Source organism: Eucyclogobius newberryi, unplaced genomic scaffold, assembly GCF_026437365.1.
Source record: "Eucyclogobius newberryi isolate DKJ021-1_F unplaced genomic scaffold, fEucNew1.0.hap1 SCAF_15, whole genome shotgun sequence".
NCBI lineage: Eukaryota > Metazoa > Chordata > Actinopteri > Gobiiformes > Gobiidae > Eucyclogobius > Eucyclogobius newberryi.
This window is the reverse complement of record NW_027315779.1, coordinates 15,211,879-15,231,983: the sequence shown is the minus strand read 5'-3', so window position 1 is coordinate 15,231,983 and position 20,105 is coordinate 15,211,879. Positions and strand designations below refer to the sequence as shown.

General features: G+C 42.4%; 3 protein-coding genes across 6 annotated transcripts; 1 reads left to right on the top strand and 2 right to left on the bottom strand.

Annotated features, from left to right (window-relative positions):
- Window positions 1-40: 40 nt before the first annotated feature.
- nfrkb (nuclear factor related to kappaB binding protein) lies at window positions 41-8,420 on the top strand. Of its 3 annotated transcripts, none has more exons than XM_072446191.1 (25): window positions 41-148; window positions 500-628; window positions 695-896; window positions 972-1,099; window positions 1,164-1,335; window positions 1,403-1,507; window positions 1,590-1,663; window positions 1,731-1,812; window positions 2,452-2,644; window positions 2,727-2,835; window positions 2,915-3,041; window positions 3,111-3,265; window positions 3,338-3,384; window positions 3,486-3,546; window positions 3,622-3,796; window positions 3,871-3,977; window positions 4,049-4,172; window positions 4,256-4,335; window positions 4,426-4,604; window positions 4,934-5,204; window positions 6,316-6,489; window positions 6,804-7,511; window positions 7,600-7,703; window positions 7,858-7,993; window positions 8,084-8,420. In XM_072446191.1, exons 2-25 carry the CDS (start codon window positions 506-508, stop codon window positions 8,213-8,215), a joined length of 3,768 nt encoding a protein of 1,255 aa, XP_072302292.1. In that variant the 5' UTR covers window positions 41-148; window positions 500-505; the 3' UTR covers window positions 8,216-8,420. The 3 variants fall into 3 exon arrangements, with proteins under 3 accessions (XP_072302292.1, XP_072302290.1, XP_072302291.1); XM_072446189.1 differs by having other exon boundaries at window positions 4,423-4,604; XM_072446190.1 differs by having other exon boundaries at window positions 127-148; window positions 505-628; window positions 4,423-4,604.
- A 122-nt stretch (window positions 8,421-8,542) lies between these two features.
- On the bottom strand, window positions 8,543-10,472 carry tmem45b (transmembrane protein 45B). Its single transcript, XM_072446201.1, has 5 exons — window positions 10,253-10,472; window positions 9,962-10,168; window positions 9,322-9,506; window positions 8,852-8,994; window positions 8,543-8,725 (listed from the first exon to the last, which is right to left on the bottom strand). The coding sequence occupies exons 1-5, from the start codon at window positions 10,440-10,442 to the stop codon at window positions 8,614-8,616; spliced, it is 837 nt and encodes a 278-aa protein (XP_072302302.1). The 5' UTR covers window positions 10,443-10,472; the 3' UTR covers window positions 8,543-8,613.
- Window positions 10,473-14,891: 4,419 nt separating this feature from the next.
- gng8 (guanine nucleotide binding protein (G protein), gamma 8) lies at window positions 14,892-16,893 on the bottom strand. Of its 2 annotated transcripts, XM_072445554.1 has the most exons (3): window positions 16,775-16,893; window positions 15,451-15,565; window positions 14,892-15,026 (listed from the first exon to the last, which is right to left on the bottom strand). In XM_072445554.1, exons 2-3 carry the CDS (start codon window positions 15,532-15,534, stop codon window positions 14,898-14,900), a joined length of 213 nt encoding a protein of 70 aa, XP_072301655.1. In that variant the 5' UTR covers window positions 15,535-15,565; window positions 16,775-16,893; the 3' UTR covers window positions 14,892-14,897. The 2 variants fall into 2 exon arrangements, with proteins under 2 accessions (XP_072301655.1, XP_072301656.1); XM_072445555.1 differs by lacking the exon at window positions 16,775-16,893 and having other exon boundaries at window positions 15,451-15,643.
- Window positions 16,894-20,105: the final 3,212 nt, after the last annotated feature.

The following is a 20,105-nucleotide window of genomic DNA, read 5'->3' as shown; positions in this document are numbered from 1 at the left end:
CGTGCCATGGCTCGTGCACGCGCAGAGGAAGAAGAGAGCGGTGTCACAGTCAAATACTTCCCCCTTGAGCTAAAGGCAAAAACATTAAGAGAAAAAACCCTGAAAACCATGGATCTATAACTACAACAAACTCAAAACAGATACGAGGGTAAGTGTCGTTTTACTGGACAAGACTCCTGTAGTAAGTGTTTTCTAGTTGCGCTAATGTGGCGACTCGTGAAAGGACATGTACAATAGCACCTCAGTGAAATAGAGTCGCATTATTGCTAAACATACAACATATGGTTTGTAACTTACTCACGTCACGTAATATGCTATAGGGCTTTGCCTCATACTTTAAGATGTCTTTCATTCATCGCGAGCTACTTATGTGGAACATTGAAGACAACAACATGCGCTGCTCAAAAAGTTTCAGCTAAAACGCGGGGATCCTTGTGAGCAATTCCACTTAGACTTCATGATGATTATGCTGTTGTAATAACCGTGTCTGTGACCACAGTGAAGCATGGATCCTATGGCTCACATGCTGGACCCTCTGGACTCTAAAGCGGGGGGCAGTGGACATATCACAGAGGACTGTCTTCTTGGAGACTGCACAGTGACGCTCCCAGAGGACCTGCTGGAGGACGTGAGCGCGCTGCACAAATTAAGTCTCCTTCTTAAATCATATTTTAATGCCACATTTTCTTGACAGCCTGACATTTTCTTCACTGTGCTGAGAGAAAGCACCTGGACGGAAGTTTTATCGGACGCTCAGAAACAGCACCTACGCCAGTTTTTGCCACAGTTTCCAGACAATAATATTTCAGAACAAGATCGAACCATCAGTGATTTATTCAATGACAGAAACTTTCACTTTGGAAATCCTCTTCATCTTGCACAAAAGTTATTCAGAGGTGATTCCAAGGCCATTTAGTGTAATATTGAATATGTCTTTAAAACAATCCCTCAACATTGTTGTCCCTCTACAGATGGTTATTTCAACCCCGAGGTGGTCAAATACAGACAACTATGTGCCAATTCCCAGAAGAAACGACAATTGTACGCTCGTCAGCAGTATTACCACAAGCTCCTGAAACAGATCCTTGTCTCTAGAAAGGTATTATTTTTGATATACTGTACACAATTTATCTGCTGTCTGACATGACATGCTGATTTTCTAGGAGCTCCTGGACTATGCCGTCCATAACGGTCAGGACTATCCCCCAAGAAGAAAAGCTTTAAGTAAAAGTCATGCTGAAATGCGGGAGCCGAGGGTTCGAAGACGACTCAACCGCATATTGAAGGAGGTTAAAGCAGAGTGTGGTGACAGCAATGCGTCCTCCTCCGATGATGGTAATAATAGTAATATTGTTGCCTGTAATTGCCTGATATCCTATTTTAAATATCTTGTATATTATAGAGTTGTCGATGTGGACCTCAACACCCCAGTCGCCCTCCTCTCCCACACCTACTGTATCTTTGAGGGTCCTCCCAAGCCTCTCTACTCAAGACATGAGGACAACTGGTGAATGATCGTTGTATAATCTAAAAACTACTGCTACTCTTGGGGGGTAAAAACTGTCAACGCTTTTTTTTTTCACTTACAGAGAAATTAGAACTGGGAGAACAGGACCTTAAGAGAATGTTGCACAATCATCGGGAGAAGAGGAAACGGCAGCCAGTAAGTTCAGTTTGAGTTGAGAATATGCTGCCCAATAATGAAGACAATTAATGATATATTTTTGTAGGACCACCCGGATCTTGTGACCTCTGATGTTCACTTTGGAGACATACTCTCAAGAGCAAACGTGGGACGAAAAGGACAAATTTGTGAGTAAAAAGAAAGTGAATGATAATGAAGTGGCTAGATAGAGGAAACTCCTGATCTTCTGATTTTGTGTACCGATTGATTGATCACATTTTTTAAATTGGATTTTTTTCTAGATTTTCAAAAACAAATAAAAATGTATTTCAATATGAATTTCCTTAAAACAAACACACAGACTTTTAGGTCCACTTTTCATCAAACCTTGGTGTGAGATTTTGGTAGAAACCAATACATGCCATGTTTTTATTTTATTTGATCTATTTATTCAAGTGATTTAATTTAGAATGGAACATAAATTGCACACTTGTAGACAGTTGATGCAGATAAATCACAAATACAAATACAATAACAAAACAAAACAAAAAGAATACAGAAACAAATAAAGGGTATGCATGTAAGGAGTGGGAAAAGAAAACTTTTCTTTGGTAACTTGACTATTATATTGCCATAATAATACAATGCTAACAATGGTAAGGACATCTTACAAATACCAACACTGGTAACCGCATCAACAATAGTAAGAAAATTACGAGCACAAACCAGTATTGCAGAATGGAGTATTGAGAGACTCAAGCTGAATGTGTGAGAGTTGACAACTCTGCCTATAATGATTATGTTCTTCATTTGTATTTTGCCCTCAGCATTATTTGAGCTTTCTCTGCCTAAAAAGAAAATCAAAGAGGAAAGACGGAAGAAGAAAATGAGAACAATTAAAGTTGAGTGTGAAGAACCTGGTGACGCTCTTGGTCTAGACTCAACTTCAGCTCCAACAGCAAACATGATCAACTCTCTGCCAGACACTCCCTCTTCTCCACTCGCCAACATCAAAGAGGAGTAAGCTTAAATGTACTGTTATACATGTGAAAAACTCCTAATCTTCTTTATTATATATAAATTATACCACACTGTATTTCAGAATGTTGGATGAGAGTCAGAACAGCCCTGTTGTAGTTGAAGAAATTGCCATTAGTTTCTTCAGTTTGTTGGAGAGCATTTTAAGAACAGAATCCCTCACCACATCTGGAGTATGTACAAAATTATTTTCTGTAATTTAATATTTTAGTGGTTTAAACGTATGCAAACTGGACATTTCAAATCTCTTAGATTGAAGAGAAGATTCAGCTGTGGCAGTGCTCTCCAGCCAGCTCCCTAAATCCATGGTTTTCTTCTGCCTCTTGTTGGTCTGACCTGGTTCTTCAAGCTCTCCAGTTTCTTGCTGGAGAGACCAAAGGTTAGTAAGTTGTTCTTGTAAAATATCAATTGTGAATGGGGAGCTATAGTTATGTTTTTTCTTTGTCAGATGGTCGCATGGCACTACCCAGTGGTTTCTTACCGTTCGTGGAGTTTTCGGATGAAACTCAACAGTGGAGGTGGATTGGTCCAACCCAGGAAACAGAGAAAGACCTTAGTGCATTATTTCAACTGTGGCTGGACTCTAAAGATTTGGTTATAAAGGTACCACAAAAAATCTAACTAAAAATAATTGATATATTGAGAATAAACATTATTTTTGTATTGTGTTTTTAGACGGAAAATGAAGAAATATTAGAAATGACCTCACCCACTCCAAGAGTGTAAGATCTATCTAAGATACAGTACAGTAGAATTAACATAATGGTAATGTTTTGTTTGTCTGTTATGTTGGTAAAATGAAATAATATTTATTTTACTACAGATCAACTGATTATGTGGTTCGACCAAGTACTGGAGATGAAAAGCAGCTGTTTCAAATCCAGGTCAGTCTTTGTTGAGGGGAATGTACTTTTTTTTATCATTGAAGGTGCAGTTAAACCGTTTTGTACCATTTGCAGGAACAGCAACGATACAATCAGCCTCACAAAGCTTTCACCTTCCGGATGCATGGATTCGAGTCTGTGGTGGGACCAGTTAAAGGAGTGTTTGATAAAGAAATGTCACTCAACAAAGCCAGAGAACACACACTGCTGCGCTCAGACCGACCCCCATATGTGACTATACTGTCTCTAGGTTAGAAATGGGGTTAATTTAATTTTGTGGTGTAACATTTATAAAGCCACTAGATCATTTTGTTTTATCACCAGTGAGGGATGCTGCAGCCAGATTACCCAATGGAGAAGGGACCAGGGCAGAGATTTGTGAGCTGTTAAAAGACTCTCAGTTTCTTGCTCCAGAAGTTACAAGTGCACAGGTCGGATAACCTAAAACACACTATCTCTGATATTGTAAGATGTTTTTAAAATAGGATGTTCTGTCATTTAGGTAAATACAGTAGTGAGTGGAGCTCTGGACCGACTTCACTATGAAAAAGACCCTTGTGTGAAGTACGATATTGGCCGTAAACTGTGGATTTATCTGCACCGTAGTCGCAGCCAGGAAGAGTTTGGTAAGTAATATGAATAATACTGTCAAATAAAATGGCTCGGGTACAAAACGTATTTCACATGTATTATTTATTATCATGTACAGAGCGAATACATCAGGCACAAGCTGCAGCAGCCAAAGCAAGAAAAGCTTTGCAGCAGAAGCCCAAGCCTGCCCCTAAGGCTGTGAGTCAACACTTTGGCCCAAAAGTAATGTATTTACTATTCATTATTTAATTTCTCGATGTATTCTGTTCATTTATTGTGTGACAGAAGTCTGGCAGTAAAGAAGGGCTCAACAAACCTGGATGTTTGGATGGAGACATCGTTACCACTCCGATGTCGCCAATTCCCACAACTCCAAACACACCTGGAACCCCCAAGTCACCGCTGCCCTCCACAGTCACCACTCCGACTAAAGCAGTCGTCTCTGACACTATTAAAACAAGCCCAGGGTGGGTACATGTCTTAATCAGTGTGCCAAGCATAGGGATGTGGGTGGGGATAGGGGGTAGGTGAAAACTCGCGCCTCAGTTGTAGAATAATACAGAATTACTCAAACATGCATGAATCAGTCAAAATAGTTTGAGTAAACTAATGATAAGGAAACACTGTTTTAACAAGGTTAAAAGCTTATTGTTGATTTTGCATTACATGTCCCCTTTTGATATATTGAAAATAATGTATATTTCACAACTAAATATCAACATATTCTGATTTTCCCTTTTGTAAGATCTAAAAAATATGTTACATAGCTTTTACCTATATAAACTTTTCTTTTCAGTGTGCTTTTGGTCTCTCCACCACCTTTGCCTCAGCTGGGCGCCATCTTGCCCACCAGTCAAGCAGCTCCACCGGTCTCACAGCCCGTTTCGGCCCAGCATGCAGCGCGTTTAGTGAGCCACCTTGCGGCCGGTACTCTTCCTCAAGTCCGTGTGGTTTCTGCTCAGCCTGGTCTCACTGCTGCCCCCGGAGGTCACCCAGCCTCTCTATTGCACCAGCCCACTCACCAGATCAGGATGCCGGTTTCTATGGCCGCAAAGGGCCTCTCACAAGTATGTAATGCAACTCTTGCAATGTTGATCTTAGTAACAGAGACAGGTTTATTGACTTCCTGTTAAAAACTAACCTGGCTCCATCTTAATTGAGTTCTTCACATGAATCAATCTGGGAAGTTTCTCACTATAGTTGCCGGGACGTTAACAAAATACTTCACGGACAGCGGAAGAAGCACAAAAATCTAAATTGTTAAATCTGGGTTGTTGTTTTTTTTATTTATTTATAGGAGATCTTCTACTGAAAGTGTTTTTCAGACTTCCTATAAGTGATCTGTTCTTCTGTATCTACCTCTGTATCTACCTGCGTTGCACCAATGAAATTTCCCCATGTGGGACAATAAAGGAATATCTTATCTTATCTTATCTTAAAAGCACAGTCCTATATCTCGTCCACAAATGTACAATGCACTATTGTGCGCATGTTTTTGAAAAACAAAATGGTCCCTATTGGCTGCCTCCCGGCTTCCCCGAGGCTCTGAGTATTTTATACCTGAAGGATAAAACTTCATACATATAAAAGCAGAGTGATTTTTGTTCACAGCCACATTGATTTACACTCTCCTGGGTGGAGACTGCTATGCTTCTTCGCCAATGTACTGTAAATGTCTGGTGTGGTTTCTCTGGCTGAATCACAGGCATAACACAAAGACAGATGTCTTTCTTAATAAGAACATACTGTAAATATTGAATAGAGCAGATTTTAATAACATGTTTTTATTTTTGAAAAGTGTGACATTTCAGAGCCCTACATGTTTCATTCAGAATCCTTTGGATAATCACAACACAATACAGCAATGTGGGTGGGGATAGGGGTTAGGGGAAAACTGATAATAGGCGCGTTTGGGATAAGCAAGAACTGCGCAGATCCGACATTGGAGTTTCCGGCTAAACCCTATTGGTTGACACTAGGCTGCTCGGCGGTGTTTCGACACAGCACCCATTTACAGTACTGAGCACCCAAGCCTCAGTTGTAGGACAATGCAGGATTACTCCACATGGATCAATCAAAATACAAGTTTAAGTAAATTGGTGATAAGGACACACTGTTGTAACATGGTAAAAATGTCCCTTTAAATAAAGAGGCTTTAATGATTATAATTTTGCACAGGCCATGGTGTCCGTGCCATTGAGAACTCAGTCCAGCAGTAGTCCAGTCCAGGGGCCCACCACTCTATCTGTGTCCACGGTAACGGTCACTAAAGCACAGACGGGAGTTCCTGGAAGTCCCTCAAATGCTCCTTCATCTCTGCTTCAGGGAGTCAGCAGCTCAAACATCAAACAGGTGGATCTGGAGGTTATTTATGATACTTATGATAGAATATTGTTATAGTGAATGAAATGTCTGAAAACAATGTATATATTAATATGCATTAACAGATGCAAAATGTCCAACCCTGTAAATATATATAATCATTTATTTAGTATTTGTTTTAGTAGTTTCCTTCCTCAGCGTCACAGCCATCACTAAGGATTATTTTCAGTAGTTGAATAATACTAATAAGTCAACTAGTCACAATCATTCAATTAAATCATTGCAACAGCTCGATACCATGCGGTATGTCTGAAGTTGTAACATTCTTCATTATTTCTGTGAAGGTGTCCATCACCGGTCAGTTGGGTGTAAAGACTGCAGGTGGCGCCGGTATCCCTATAACTGCTACAAACCTACGGATCCAGGGCAAAGACGTGCTCCGCCTCCCTCCGTCCTCCATTACCACAGACTCTAAAGGCCAAACGGTCCTGAGGATCACTCCGGACATGATGGCAACTCTGGCCAAGTCTCCAGTGGCCACGGTCAAACTCACCCCTGAGTTTTTGGGCCAAGCCGCCGCTGCAGGTAGTAAGAGCATATCAGCAACTCTCCATATGACATCGACACACCAGTCACCCACTACAGCCTCCAGCTCTGCATCAAGCTCCGGAGAGGTATCCACCAGTAAAGCCTGTCCTGGTACTGCGCTGTTAAAAGCTACAGCCGATACTCCAATTCGTCTGATGCCGACTTTAGCGGTCACTATGGCTGATCAGAAAGCAAGGACATTTACCACAGTCTCATCACCTGAAAAGAGCAGCGCCACTATTCGCATAATGCCGGGTCTTGGTGTACTTCCGCCCAAATCTGCTCAGACCATTACAATGACAACCTCCACTGGCAGTAAACCATGTGCCTCTGTGGTCACAATGGCTGCCAATGTGGTGGCCGGTGCTAAAGGACTCACTGTGGCCTCTGGTTCACCAATCACTTTAGGGACAGCGACAGCGACTGTGCGCCAGGTCCCAGCGACGGTGGTCTCCACGCAAGCGGTAAGAAAAAACACCTCAATACATTCTTCAAAATCAATCAAACTTACAAATGAACGTTTCTAATATTAATTATGTATTAAAACATAAGGGAAAGTTACCTGCCCGGATCACGGTTCCCCTGTCTGTCCTTAATCAGCCGCTGAAGACTAAAAGTGTGATGACACCTATTGTGAAGGGAAGCCTCAACACAAAGTAAGTTCGGGCCCAATGTGTATGTTTGCAAGTTTATATCCCGATAATGGTTGTGGTTATGTTGTTTCACCTACAAAATAACGCCTCAAAGTAGTACCTTTACCAGTATCAGAAGTATTAAAAAGACACAGTAACATGTCTTTGTTTTGTGCAGTATCAGTGGCCTGGGGAGGAACATCATCCTGACCACGATGCCCGCCGGCACGAAGCTGATTGCAGGAAACAAGCCAGTCAGTTTTGTCACTGCTCAGCAGTTCCAGCAGCTACAGCAACAAGGCCAGGCCACACAGGTGAGGGCACTTTGCATGTTACGCAAGAGCTCATTTCCTGCTGCACTTGACTTTTCCAAGTTGAATTAAATGTGTTCCCTCCTGTTGCAGGTTCGAATTCAGACAGTCCCAGCCCAGCTTCAGCAGCACATGGTCTCGGCAGGATCCACCAAGGCTGTCTCGACTGTTGTTGTCACGGCGCCTTCACCTAATCGACCCCCTGACCCTCCCCCGCCACAGTGAACTCGGGCAAACTGGAAATGAAAACAAATGTGCGTTATGTTGGGTGATTTTCTATTCCAGTTAAGTTTGAGATTCTTTTGTCACAAGTTGAAACTATGAAAAGTAGTTATCTGTTGGTTTATCTACAGTGTTAATATGTTCCTGTGATTTAATGTAAAATATGTAACCTACTGTCATTATACGTAAGAATACAGAAATAATTTTTTTGGGACTCTTTATTTACACTGTCTACAACTGGTTGATCTGGATAGTTATACAACATATACAAAGTGTTCATAAATATATAGATATCACATAGATCATTTTGGTTTGTGGACTTTTTCCTCAAACTTGAGGAATGATGGTGAAATAATAGTGAGTTTCTCAGCCCAGAACAGCGATTGTTGTTGAGCAAATGCCTATTCCTCCTCCGATTCCTGAAGCAAAGACTTCTGGGAACTGGACTCAGACGAAGTGTTTCTCATTCCAATTTCAATGTTTCGTCCATTTTCAGAACATTTCCTCAGTGTGCTTAAGAATAGAAGGAAACAAAAAAAAATGAATACATTGTACAAACTCATGCTGCCGCGCTGGTTCATATTAGCCTGATGTTCAATATAAACAAGTCCATGTTGACAATAAAAACAATGCACTTACCACCACACCACACAGGAAGTGCTGGTCACCAGAAGCACAGCCACAGCTAAATGCCAGCAGAAGCACATAGTGACAAACATGATGTTACCATGCTGTTCTAACTCCCACTGTGGCCCACTCAGTGGATACAGGACAAAACCAATCTGGAACATAACGTAAGCAAAAGTTAATTTATAAAGCTACCGGTATTTGTACTAAAATAAGGACTTAAAAGAACAATAAATGGTCATCATCATGTAGCTTTTATCATCTGCTCCGACGCTGAAATGGCAACACAAAAATATTCAATCAGAATGTTATATTTTATAGGCTGACTAGTCAAGATCTTCCAAATAGTAAATATAGTTGAGCTATTCCCCATCATGTGTTTGTCTTCAAGGTTAAACCATTTAAGGATTACAGAAGTAAAAACAGAAGGTTTTTCCCAGTCACATAGCTGTTGAATGTTACTGTGTGTGACTGTGGCTGACCTGGTAGAACCATGTCCCCTGCAGGATGAAGAGTCCCGACCCCAGTAGCTCCACGACTATGTTATGTCTCTTGAAGATCTCCAACATGGAGCAGGCGGATCCCCCAAACACAGCCACCAGCAGCAGAGTGTGGATGTGTGCGTCCAGTGCAGGACGCATGTGCACGTGGTAGTAAAACAGAAACCCTAGGACACAGAGTCACTGTCAGACAGGCCTGTCACAGTAAATACTTAGTAAATGTACATTGTATTTGCAAATATGGGGAGATTTAAATTACTTTGAGTAAACAATAAGATTTGAGATTAATAAGTGACGTATGTTGCTAATCATTAGTTCATTCTATTCCTTCAGGCCTGATGACGATTCTGTCAATGGTATTTTTTTTTTTTTTTTTTACTGGGATTCTTCTGCTTCAAAAGGCTTTTGTTTGGGACAAAAGTATCAATTACCGCAATATACTTCTAAATGGTGACAGGTCTCAAACATCAGGTCTGTGTTCATTTACACTGACCTACTGCAGTGGTAGAAACATGACACTGTTCAGTGCATCCTGGTCTTATGTTCCATTAATTTGGGTTATTGAGGACAGTTATTAGGCATTATTATCCATTTGCTGCTACTATACTAATTATCCACTTACCCTCAACAAACAGAGCCATGGACAGAGCAAGGCGGTCCACACCAACGGGCACTAGCCTGAAGGCAGTAGAGGCGACCAGCGCGACCCCAGCAATCCCAAAGAACAGATACATTGTGCTGTGCTGCCAGTTCATCAGCTTCACCCACGACCCGCCCGAGATCAGATGAGCGTGAGGGCCGTCTGGGACAAACTGCTCCACCATTATACCTTCAGTAAAACAAACACACACTTCAGTGAGCAAAGACTATTAGTTAGGCCAGTTAAGAAGATTAGAGGCCAAAATATCCTGACCAACAAAAGCAGCAAACATTAGTGATCCTCCCTCAATGTAGTGCATCTTCTTCAGAAAAGGAGGAGTCCCTTGTCTACATTTGGGCTGATTCATCCTCCAGTAGTGATGGAGCGTTTGCTTCACCGTCAGCCACACACCAAGCAGAAAGAAGAAGGCGCCCGGGATGGCGTGTCCTCCAAAGTTGGCCATTTTCCGGTCTAGAAAGAATTTATTTACAGATTTATGCAGCACAATCAGAATTAAAGAGAAAGGATTTTAAGTAAAGTCCATCCTTTATTGTTTGAGATGGGTGATGATGAGCAACTTTTAAATCTCAATTGGTAGAAATTATGTAGGATATGCAGATGTCCTCCCCCTGTTGCCATGGTGACAGGGATGCAAGCTAAAGTGTTATCACCTATCCGTGTGGAGTTTTACGGCCCTCTGAAGAAAGAGGACGTGATAGCGACAACAGAGACGCTCTGAACTTTGAAAATAACTCTTCATCAAATGACTCCTTTTGGATTACAGAGAGTAACGATCTCTCCAAGACAAACGCTAAAACGCTGAAAGACTATGCGGTTTTAGTGGTTTTAATAGACAATCATCAGATTGCAAAAATGTGTCCACCAGATGACTTTACATGTACATATTGTGATATTGTGTTTAACATGTCATTTTAACTGTTTCATAACTTGTTTTGTGGACAATTTTACCTTTTGTGTAACTCTTGTGGCCTAAAGCCAGATCTTGTTCCCTTATCAGCTCTGACCCCAGCGTGCATGCTGATTGGCTGAAGCCACGGCGCCAAAACCCCCGCGGGGAAAGACAAAAGGAAAGAGCAGGGAGTTACAGACCAGTACCATCCGAGCTCCAGAGCGAGTTCCATCCGAGTTTTTTTCGAAGCTCGACCCTCCATCCAGGGTCCCACCAGCAAGGTCCATGAGGCCTTGGGAGCAGGCCTCGGGCCTAGTTAGCGTGAGCGATGCAACGCTACGGGACAAAGACTTTTCCAAGAGAAGCTAATGTTCCCTCCCGGAACTAAGAAACCTGTGCCCGTTTTTAAAAACGTGATTGATGCTGCATCACGCAAAATTAAGCAAGGACCTTTTACAACTTTTTCAAGTCCACAGCCTTTTACCAGCCACATCTGTGGAGCAGCACGACGGCCTTTTCATTCGGGAACGCCTCAGAGCCAAGGAGAACGCCTCAAAGCCAAGGAGAACGCCTCAGAGCCAAGGAGAACGCCTCAGAGCCAAGGAGAACGCCTCAGAGCCAAGAAGAATGCCTCAGAGCCAAGGAGAACGCAGATCGCAGAACCGATCCAGTCCTTCTTTGGCCAGACAACGTCAGAGCCAAGCTCCAGAGCAGGCCCTTGGACCCCACGCAGGCCCTTGGACCCCACGCAGGCCCTTGGACCCCACGCAGGCCCTTGGACCCCACGCAGGCCCTTGGACCCCACGCAGGCCCTTGGACCCCACGCAGGCCCTTGGACCCCACGAAGGCCCTTGGACCCCACGCAGGCCCTTGGACCCCACGCAGGCCCTTGGACCCCACGAAGGCCCTTGGACCCCACGCAGGCCCTTGGACCCCACGCAGGCCCTTGGACTCCACGCAGGCCCTTGGACCCCAAGCAGGCCCTTGGACCCCACGCAGGCCCTTGGACCCCAAGCAGGCCCTTGGACCCCAAGCAGGCCCTTGGACTCCACGCAGGCCCTTGGACCCCACGCAGGCCCTTGGACTCCACGCAGGCCCTTGGACCCCACGCAGGCCCTTGGAGTCCACGCAGGCCCTTGGACCCCACGCAGGCCCTTGGACCCCACGCAGGCCCTTGGACCCCGAGCAGGCCCTTGGACCCCGAGCAGGCCCTTGGACCCCAAGCAGGCCCTTGGACCCCACGCAGGCCCTTGGACCCCGAGCAGGCCCTTGGACCCCGAGCAGGCCCTTGGACCCCAAGCAGGCCCGTCTCCTCAGGATCACAGCTTCTGGTTCTGTTCGTATGAATGCACTTCACAGGCTGGCTGAATTAACTCTAACACACACCTAGATAGATCTAGAACCATCATGTCTAGTGTATTCCATCTGTTATCGACTCATTTGCATATTCCTGATTCATATTTATCGGTTTAATTCTTTGGTCATTAAATCTTCATAACCCACATTTGGTTAAGTGTTCCTTCATTTCCAGAAAAGGGGTCAATGTCACGGTTACGTTCTCAAACCTTTAGATCAACGAGCAAATTAATTTCTAATTCATTAATTAATTAAAGGCGGTATGGACGATTTTTCGGCGATTTGAGAACGCAGGTGGAAGTGCGCATGCGCACTCCCCCGTGCGGACTGATACAACACACACGTGCGTTTGTTTATTAGCGCAACGGAGCGCATCGCATCTCTTGTCTCCCGTAGATTTCTGTCCACTTCTGCGTCAGCTCGAACTGTCTTTCTCCGTCTTCATTTTGCCCCGTACACTGAGGGAACTATATTATGATAGATCCATGCGCTTAGGCACGCGGAAATGTTGGGACGAGCCTGACGCGGCTGCAGGTGAGCGGTAGGTGCGTTTTATGATTGATACGTGGCAGAACAAATGATTTATCCACGCCACGAGGAAATATGATAAAAAATTGCTGAAAAAAATCGTCCATACCATCTTTAATCTAGATATCTGATTTTAGAGTTGTTAAATTGCCGATTATCCGGCTGGTGCCCCATTCTTCTCTTAAAAATACAATTCAAACTTACCCACACTTAGGCAGTGTGTCATGTTTGAATTCTTGAACAATTCTTTAATCAATATCAAACCTGAATGCCCCGCCCCCTTCACAAGTGGGTGGACATTCATAACCTTACAGTACTTGTACTAGTATGTTACCCTACAATTATTTGAAGAAAACTTTTAAAATCAACAGCTGTTTGCATACAATCTTTTATTTTAGTACAATTCGATTACCAACATTTATGTTAGGATCTATCCAACCGCTAAATAAGAAAATGCAAACACTGGCACAGTTGCACCAAATATCGGATTATCTGATTTCTGGAACAATCAGATTATGTCATACAAACAGTTACATCTGATGTGAGTAATCAGATTTATTTCATATTGTCACCACCTGTGCAAGTTTTGATATGATAAAATAAATAAAATAACACAGATTAGGCACAGAAATAACAAGGAAAATTATGCAAATTTGATTGACCACTGCAGCGATTAAAACAAAAATCAAAGAGAACATTGAAAAACATGATCATTTTAAAATGCTCATCTTCCAAACAAAACAATTACTTTAATTAATTACCATTGATTAATTGACATTTAAACACACAACATGAGTTTATGTGGTCATCTGATTATTCTAGTTGTCTGGTTTAACTGGTCATGTAACTGTACTCACTGATTAGGACTGGGTCCATTTGATATTTAAATATCAAGTAAACCGTATGCAAAACAATCCATACATTCAATGTAAAAAGTCAAACTGTCCATTTGGTGTCATAAAAAGGAATGTTGATACGCTTTATATAAGTGAATTCATTGTGTTGGCAGTAGACTGTCATTTGTTTTGCAAAGATAAATTCAAACAACCTGTGGGTTTAAATGATGAGACATTCAAAGCACTTTCTAACGTGCTGCAATCTCATGTCCATTGTTATTTTAGTGAAATGTGGTGAAATCTGTGTGTGAAATAGACTACGTGACAATGACAGAGGGTGAAACTATGAGGGCTGAATAATAATACACCTCAGCTGTTTGTGCTCGGTCAGACAAGTTTTTCTGGATCGGTTTTGTTTGACAAGTAGCACGCTGTTTACAGGCTATTGTTTTCATCTGATCGTTTCCTCCTCAAATGTGTCTTAATATTATAGAACTTGAAAACAAAAGTAAAATAAAGCCCTACAAGCATTCATTGGACAGCAGCTTAGAGTGAAAGTGTTGGCATACCTTATATTGGCTCCCCAAAGTGAGTGAAATGAAGCTGTGCCGTGGATCCAGTGCGCGCTGCGTCAAGTGCGTCCACCTGCTGCTCCTGCTGCTCCTGCTCCACCGCGGGGCCCCACCCAACACCAGCCACAGGAACACCTCCAGGGACTCACCCGGAGACAGCAACAGGCAATCAAACACACCACCACATCCTGTTTAGACAGCTAGTTTATGTGAGACCTACATTTATTCATTTGAATAGGAAGTATGTGGGCCTATTCTCTTGATGACTAGTGAGTTTAGACCAAAACATTAAAGCAAAAAAGAAGATATTGATTGGCCTGAAAATGTGGGCACTTATGCAAGTTAATAATAAACACAGTGTGTGCAAAGGAAGAGGCGTAGTTTGAGGCCATAAAGGACCTTTGTACTGTAAACATATTTTATTGCCATCATTGTAAACTGTGTCATGCATTGTAAAGATCAAAGGATCAGTATGTAAGTCTGTGATTTTAAATTCCATGAACATGACCTGGGTCCCCAAATACTAGGTAATTTGTAGAATGAGCCTCACCCGAGGCTCTCATTTGTGTTGCCAGTTTCAAAGATGAAATCCATTTGGTTTAAATCTAAAAATCCAATCCTCAGACATGGCGTGTTCTGTATTTGTCCAATAAATAATAGTATTTCTTAAGACATCAAACTATTTAAACCTTTTCATAGAAATCATCTTTGGGGATTTACAGAATGATACAGAATAATTTCTTCTCTCTGAATGGGTTTTCAGATGAAGGCACTGGAGACACCAGAGCATCCTCTTTGGCGTGAGATTCACAGTAGGCCATGAGTTCAGCAGCAGCCTTAGACACCTGCACATCAGAATGGAACAGTCACTTCAGTCGTTTTGGTTATCATTAGTTTGGTTGGCATGGTGGTATATCTGTAGGGTATATCTATATTGAACAGACACAACTTGATATAATAAATACCCTGAACTGAAGAATTAGATGCAAATAATCTCCAAAATGGAAAGAGCAAATTTAGATAACAATTAGATCATTTTAGCTTTATATTACATTTAAAAAACATATATATGTCGTGTATGTATGCAGGTTAGACTTAAACCCTCATCAGGGACCTGTTATCCATAAAATAATCATATACACTTTAACACAATCAAACAGTTACATTGTGATGTCCTTGTCCCACTGTATTCTCTATGTATTAAGGGTTGAAAGACTGTATGAATGAGACAATTGTCAATTGGAAATGTATTTTGAATATGTTTCTTACCAGCATCCGCTCTATGTTGACCTCCAGCTTCAGCTGCTCCACTGTTTTTCGGGCGTCTGCAATCTTTGCCATATTGTTCGACATCCTAACTGACGGTCGTAGTGAAATCAACAATCTGCCAAAAAAAGAAAGTATATTCCAAATTTGATTTGATATTTATTTCCACATTATAGCATGACATAATAAGATAGAAGAAAGAGGCCAGATCAGCAAAGCTGAGATAGTTTCACCTGAGAAAAAGACAAATGTGGAGCAGAAGAAAACAGGAATGTTGTTATGTTATGGGAGAAGCAAGCATAAATATCAGAGTTTATGTCAGAATCATTAATTAACAGTTACATGTTCTGACATACGAGATAGAGACTGGTCTTGAACAGAGCTGTCAGTTTACTGGTAAAAATGCTGAGTCTAGAGCTGCCTGACCCTCTGGAGCAGGCATGTCCAAACTAGGGCCCGGGGGCCAAATGCGGCCCTCAGACCAATTTTTGTTGGCCCTCCAGCTTCCTGCTGTGTTGGCCCAAACAACAAAAAGTAAAAAATGTAGTACTTTTTACTGTAAAATTGGGAAAATTCAGGCATATTGATGTTATACCAACCTAATATTAATGTTCCATGTCTAATTAAAGGTGTGGAGGCTTATCGAAATTAGGTCCAATGCAAAATTTCGAATGATTAACTTTGTCATTCAACAAATTCAACATTGTCAGGTTGTTTTTGGCCCATTGCCCCGTTTAAGTTTCAAAATGCAGCCCTTGTTAAAAAAAGTTTGGACACCCCTGCTCTAGAGGACAAGACTGTGGACAACAAAGTCCAAGGTGTGTTAAATGGAGGCAACTCTGGCCATTTCACAGAGATCACTTGGTATCACTTATTAATTGTCTCCCTGGGTCTCAGCTGCAAGTGGCAGAGGCTGCTCTCCGAGGAGGCCAGGGTGAGGGAGGGGCCCTCCGCAGGGAACCTTCCGCTACTGCAGAGGGTAAATAAAGTTCCCTATATTAACACTTTGCAACGACATTTGAAACACAATTTATTTGCCACTGTTACTTTATTGACTTTTAACTTAATTTACAAAGTGCTGGTTAAGATGGAGTGTCCATCGCAGCAAAATCTTTAAGGTGCAGTGCGTGACTTTGAAATCAAATCTAAAATTAAATAACTAGCATTTTTGCATATATTTTTTGTTTTCTAGGCACGGATCAAATTGTGTAAATAGCCACACTCAAGTAAAGATATGTACAAGTAATGAACAAGCTTATCCTTTCAGGAACAGGAATTTCCTTTCAATTATGCATCATAAATTATGAAATGGAAATAGATCACTTACCAGAACGCCAGCGTCACTGGTTCCTGATTTTGTTTTGGTCTTGACCCGGTCCACGTTACAGTAACAGTCTGGTGGAGGCGACGGCAGCGACGAGGTGGAGCCACTGGGTCTTCAGCAGATTCTCACCTTCACATAATGAGGTAGAGTTCAGCCTCCGCAGCTCGACATGTGGCCCTCACCACGTGTGGTTATTTCTCTACCACTCACACAACTACAAACTACTTTATTACATGCATAAGACAATTGGTAATATGGCAACATGGTGGTGTTTTTCACTAGTTTTAATGGATTTAGGAAACGTGTTATATGTTTCTGTTGTGAGGCTAAACACATGGCATTTGTAAAAAAAAAAAGTCCAACAAGATAAAGCCTAGATGAATTTATTTCCCCCCACATGAATAATGAATTGACTTACACTTCATAACAAATGATACATATGTCATACAGCCGGCTATTATTCCTTGTAGTTTGGGTAATTGAGTTATCTTATCCAGCCCCCACCTCTTACACTGAGTATTTAAATATATTAGAAAGAGTTCAGCTCTTGATGGTCTCGTCACCTCTCCTGTAGCGTAGACAGCAGGAGGCAAAGTGAAATGTCAGGCGCATCATTAGCATTCGTCTCTCTGTAATTGGTCTCCCTCAAAGCAGCACCAGTCAATAACAGATAGAGTAGACATAAGTAACAGTGTGTCTGTTCAGCAAGAAGATATGTAAAGAGCACAATGATAGATGCACAATAAGTTTAGGTGCAAATTCATATTCTTATAATAACACACAACATAAATTAGTAAAAGCTCAAGTTACTCCTTTTGACAAAATAATCATGTAGTAAACACACACATTTACTGAAGAGGTCATATTAATTCAGTTCTCTTCTCTAATTCAGTTTATTGTCCACGTGAGGAAATCTGTCAAAGTTGTAAATTTGCAAAAAAAACACCATTGCAAAAAGAAGACACACACAGCATTTACTTGACATAACAACATTATTGAGTCTAATTTGATTTTGATGTGATTAAGTCCTTATGTTATGCATACCATATTTTATCATATATTATATTTAGTATATCATGTTTCACTATATTGCCAAAGCAAGTTCTTTGTTTATGAATTTTGGTCACTGACAAAGGCAATAAACTTTCTGCTTCAGTTCTCTTTCATGATGGTAGTGAAACAACGCCATCTGCTGATGAACCACTAGTCCTACATTTCCTTTCATGTGTGGCCAATTTACTGATGTCAGAGTACTACGCTGTTGCTCAGTGCCATAGCTAAAGGTGCCCAAAGTGCCCATATATATATATATATATATATATATATATATATATATATATATATATATATATATATATATATATATATATATATATATATATATACACTACGGGCACCCGCCGATACCTTCACGCTCCAGGCCTTCTCCAGCTCCTCTCTGAGGCCTTGGTATCTCTCTAGTTTCTCATGGTCAACTTTCTTTCATGTGTGGCCAATTTACTGATGTCAGAGTACTACGCTGTTGCTCAGTGCCATAGCTAAAGGTGCCCAAAGTGCCCATATATATATATATATATATATATATATATATATATATATATATATATATATATATATATATATATATATATATATATATATATATATATATATATATATATATATATATATATACACTACGGGCACCCGCCGATACCTTCACGCTCCAGGCCTTCTCCAGCTCCTCTCTGAGGCCTTGGTATCTCTCTAGTTTCTCATGGTCAACCACCACTATGTCTGGTTGGTTTTCCATTACCATTCGGTCTGTCTGTATCTAGAGGTCCCAGAGGACCTTGGCTCGGTCGTTCTCCACCACCTTTGGAGGTGTTTCCCACCTTATCCTTGGGGTCTCCAGCCCGTACTCTGCACAGATGTTTCTGTACACGATACCAGCCTCTTGGTTATGGCGCTCCATGTATACTGTCCCTGCCAGCATCTTGCCCCCTGCAGTTATGTGCGGGATGGTCTCAGGGGCCCCGTTGTACAGCCTACACCTTGGGTCTTGTCTGGTGTGGTAGATCTGGGCCTCTATTGATCTGGTGTTAAGGGCCTGCTCCTGTGCTGCCATGGTCAGGGCCTCTGTGCTTGTCCTTCAGACCGACTCTTTCTAACCATTGGTAGGATTTCGTGATATCAGCCACTTCAGTTATGTTCTGGTGGTACATCCCATGTAGGGGCTTGTCCTCCCATGATGGTCCCTCCAGCACCTCATCATCCTCTGTTCCCCAGAGACATTCACTGAGCACGTCATCTGTAGGAGCCTTGTCCTTGATGTACTTATGGACCTTGGACGTTTTATCCTGGATAGTGGCTCTCACGCTCACTATATATATATATATATATATATATATATACATACATACACACACACACACACACACACACACACATAAATGACCATTTAATGAAGAAAAAGACCGGGAAAAACAAGATAAAGTGAAATAATAGGGTCTATCTAGTGTTGTGAATATGTGTGGTTTGTACATAACTTGTTTAATCACTCTGCTGGTTTAGTCATTAGTTTACTCTTAGTTCTAGCCCTTTATATTTGAGTGACTGCGGAACCATTCCACAATCACTATTGAGGAGCAGAGGAGAGAGGAGAGAGGAGCAGAGTAGCAGAGGAGAGAGGAGCAGAGGAGAGGAGGAGAGAGGAGCAGAGAAGCAGAGGAGAGAGGAGCAGAGGAGGATAGGAGGAGAGGAGGAGAGAGGAGCAGAGGAGCAGAGGAGCAGAGGAGAGAGGAATAGAGGAGAGGAGGAGAGAGGAGAGAGGAGCAGAGGAGCAGAGGAGAGAGGAGCAGAGGAGAGGAGGAGAGGAGGAGAGAGGAGCAGAGGAGCAGAGGAGAGAGGAGCAGAGGAGAGAGGAGAAGAGGAGCAGAGGAGAGAGGAGCAGAGGAGAGAGGAGCAGAGTAGCAGAGGAGAGAGGAGCAGAGGAGAGGAGGAGAGAGGAGCAGAGGAGAGAGGAGCAGAGGAGAGAGGAGAAGAGGAGCAGAGGAGAGAGGAGCAGAGGGGCAGAGGAGAGGAGGAGAGAGGAGCAGAGGAGAGAGGAGCAGGAGAGAGGAGCAGAGTAGCAGAGGAGCAGAGGAGCAGAGGAGCAGAGGAGGAGAGGAGCAGAGGAGAGAGGAGCAGAGGAGAGGAGCAGAGGAGAGGAGCAGAGGAGTGGAGCAGAGGAGCAGAGGAGCAGAGGAGAGAGGAGCAGAGGAGAGAGGAGCAGAGGAGCAGAGGAGCAGAGGAGCAGAGGAGCAGAGGAGCAGAGGAGCAGAGGAGCAGAGGAGCAGAGGAGAGAGGAGCAGAG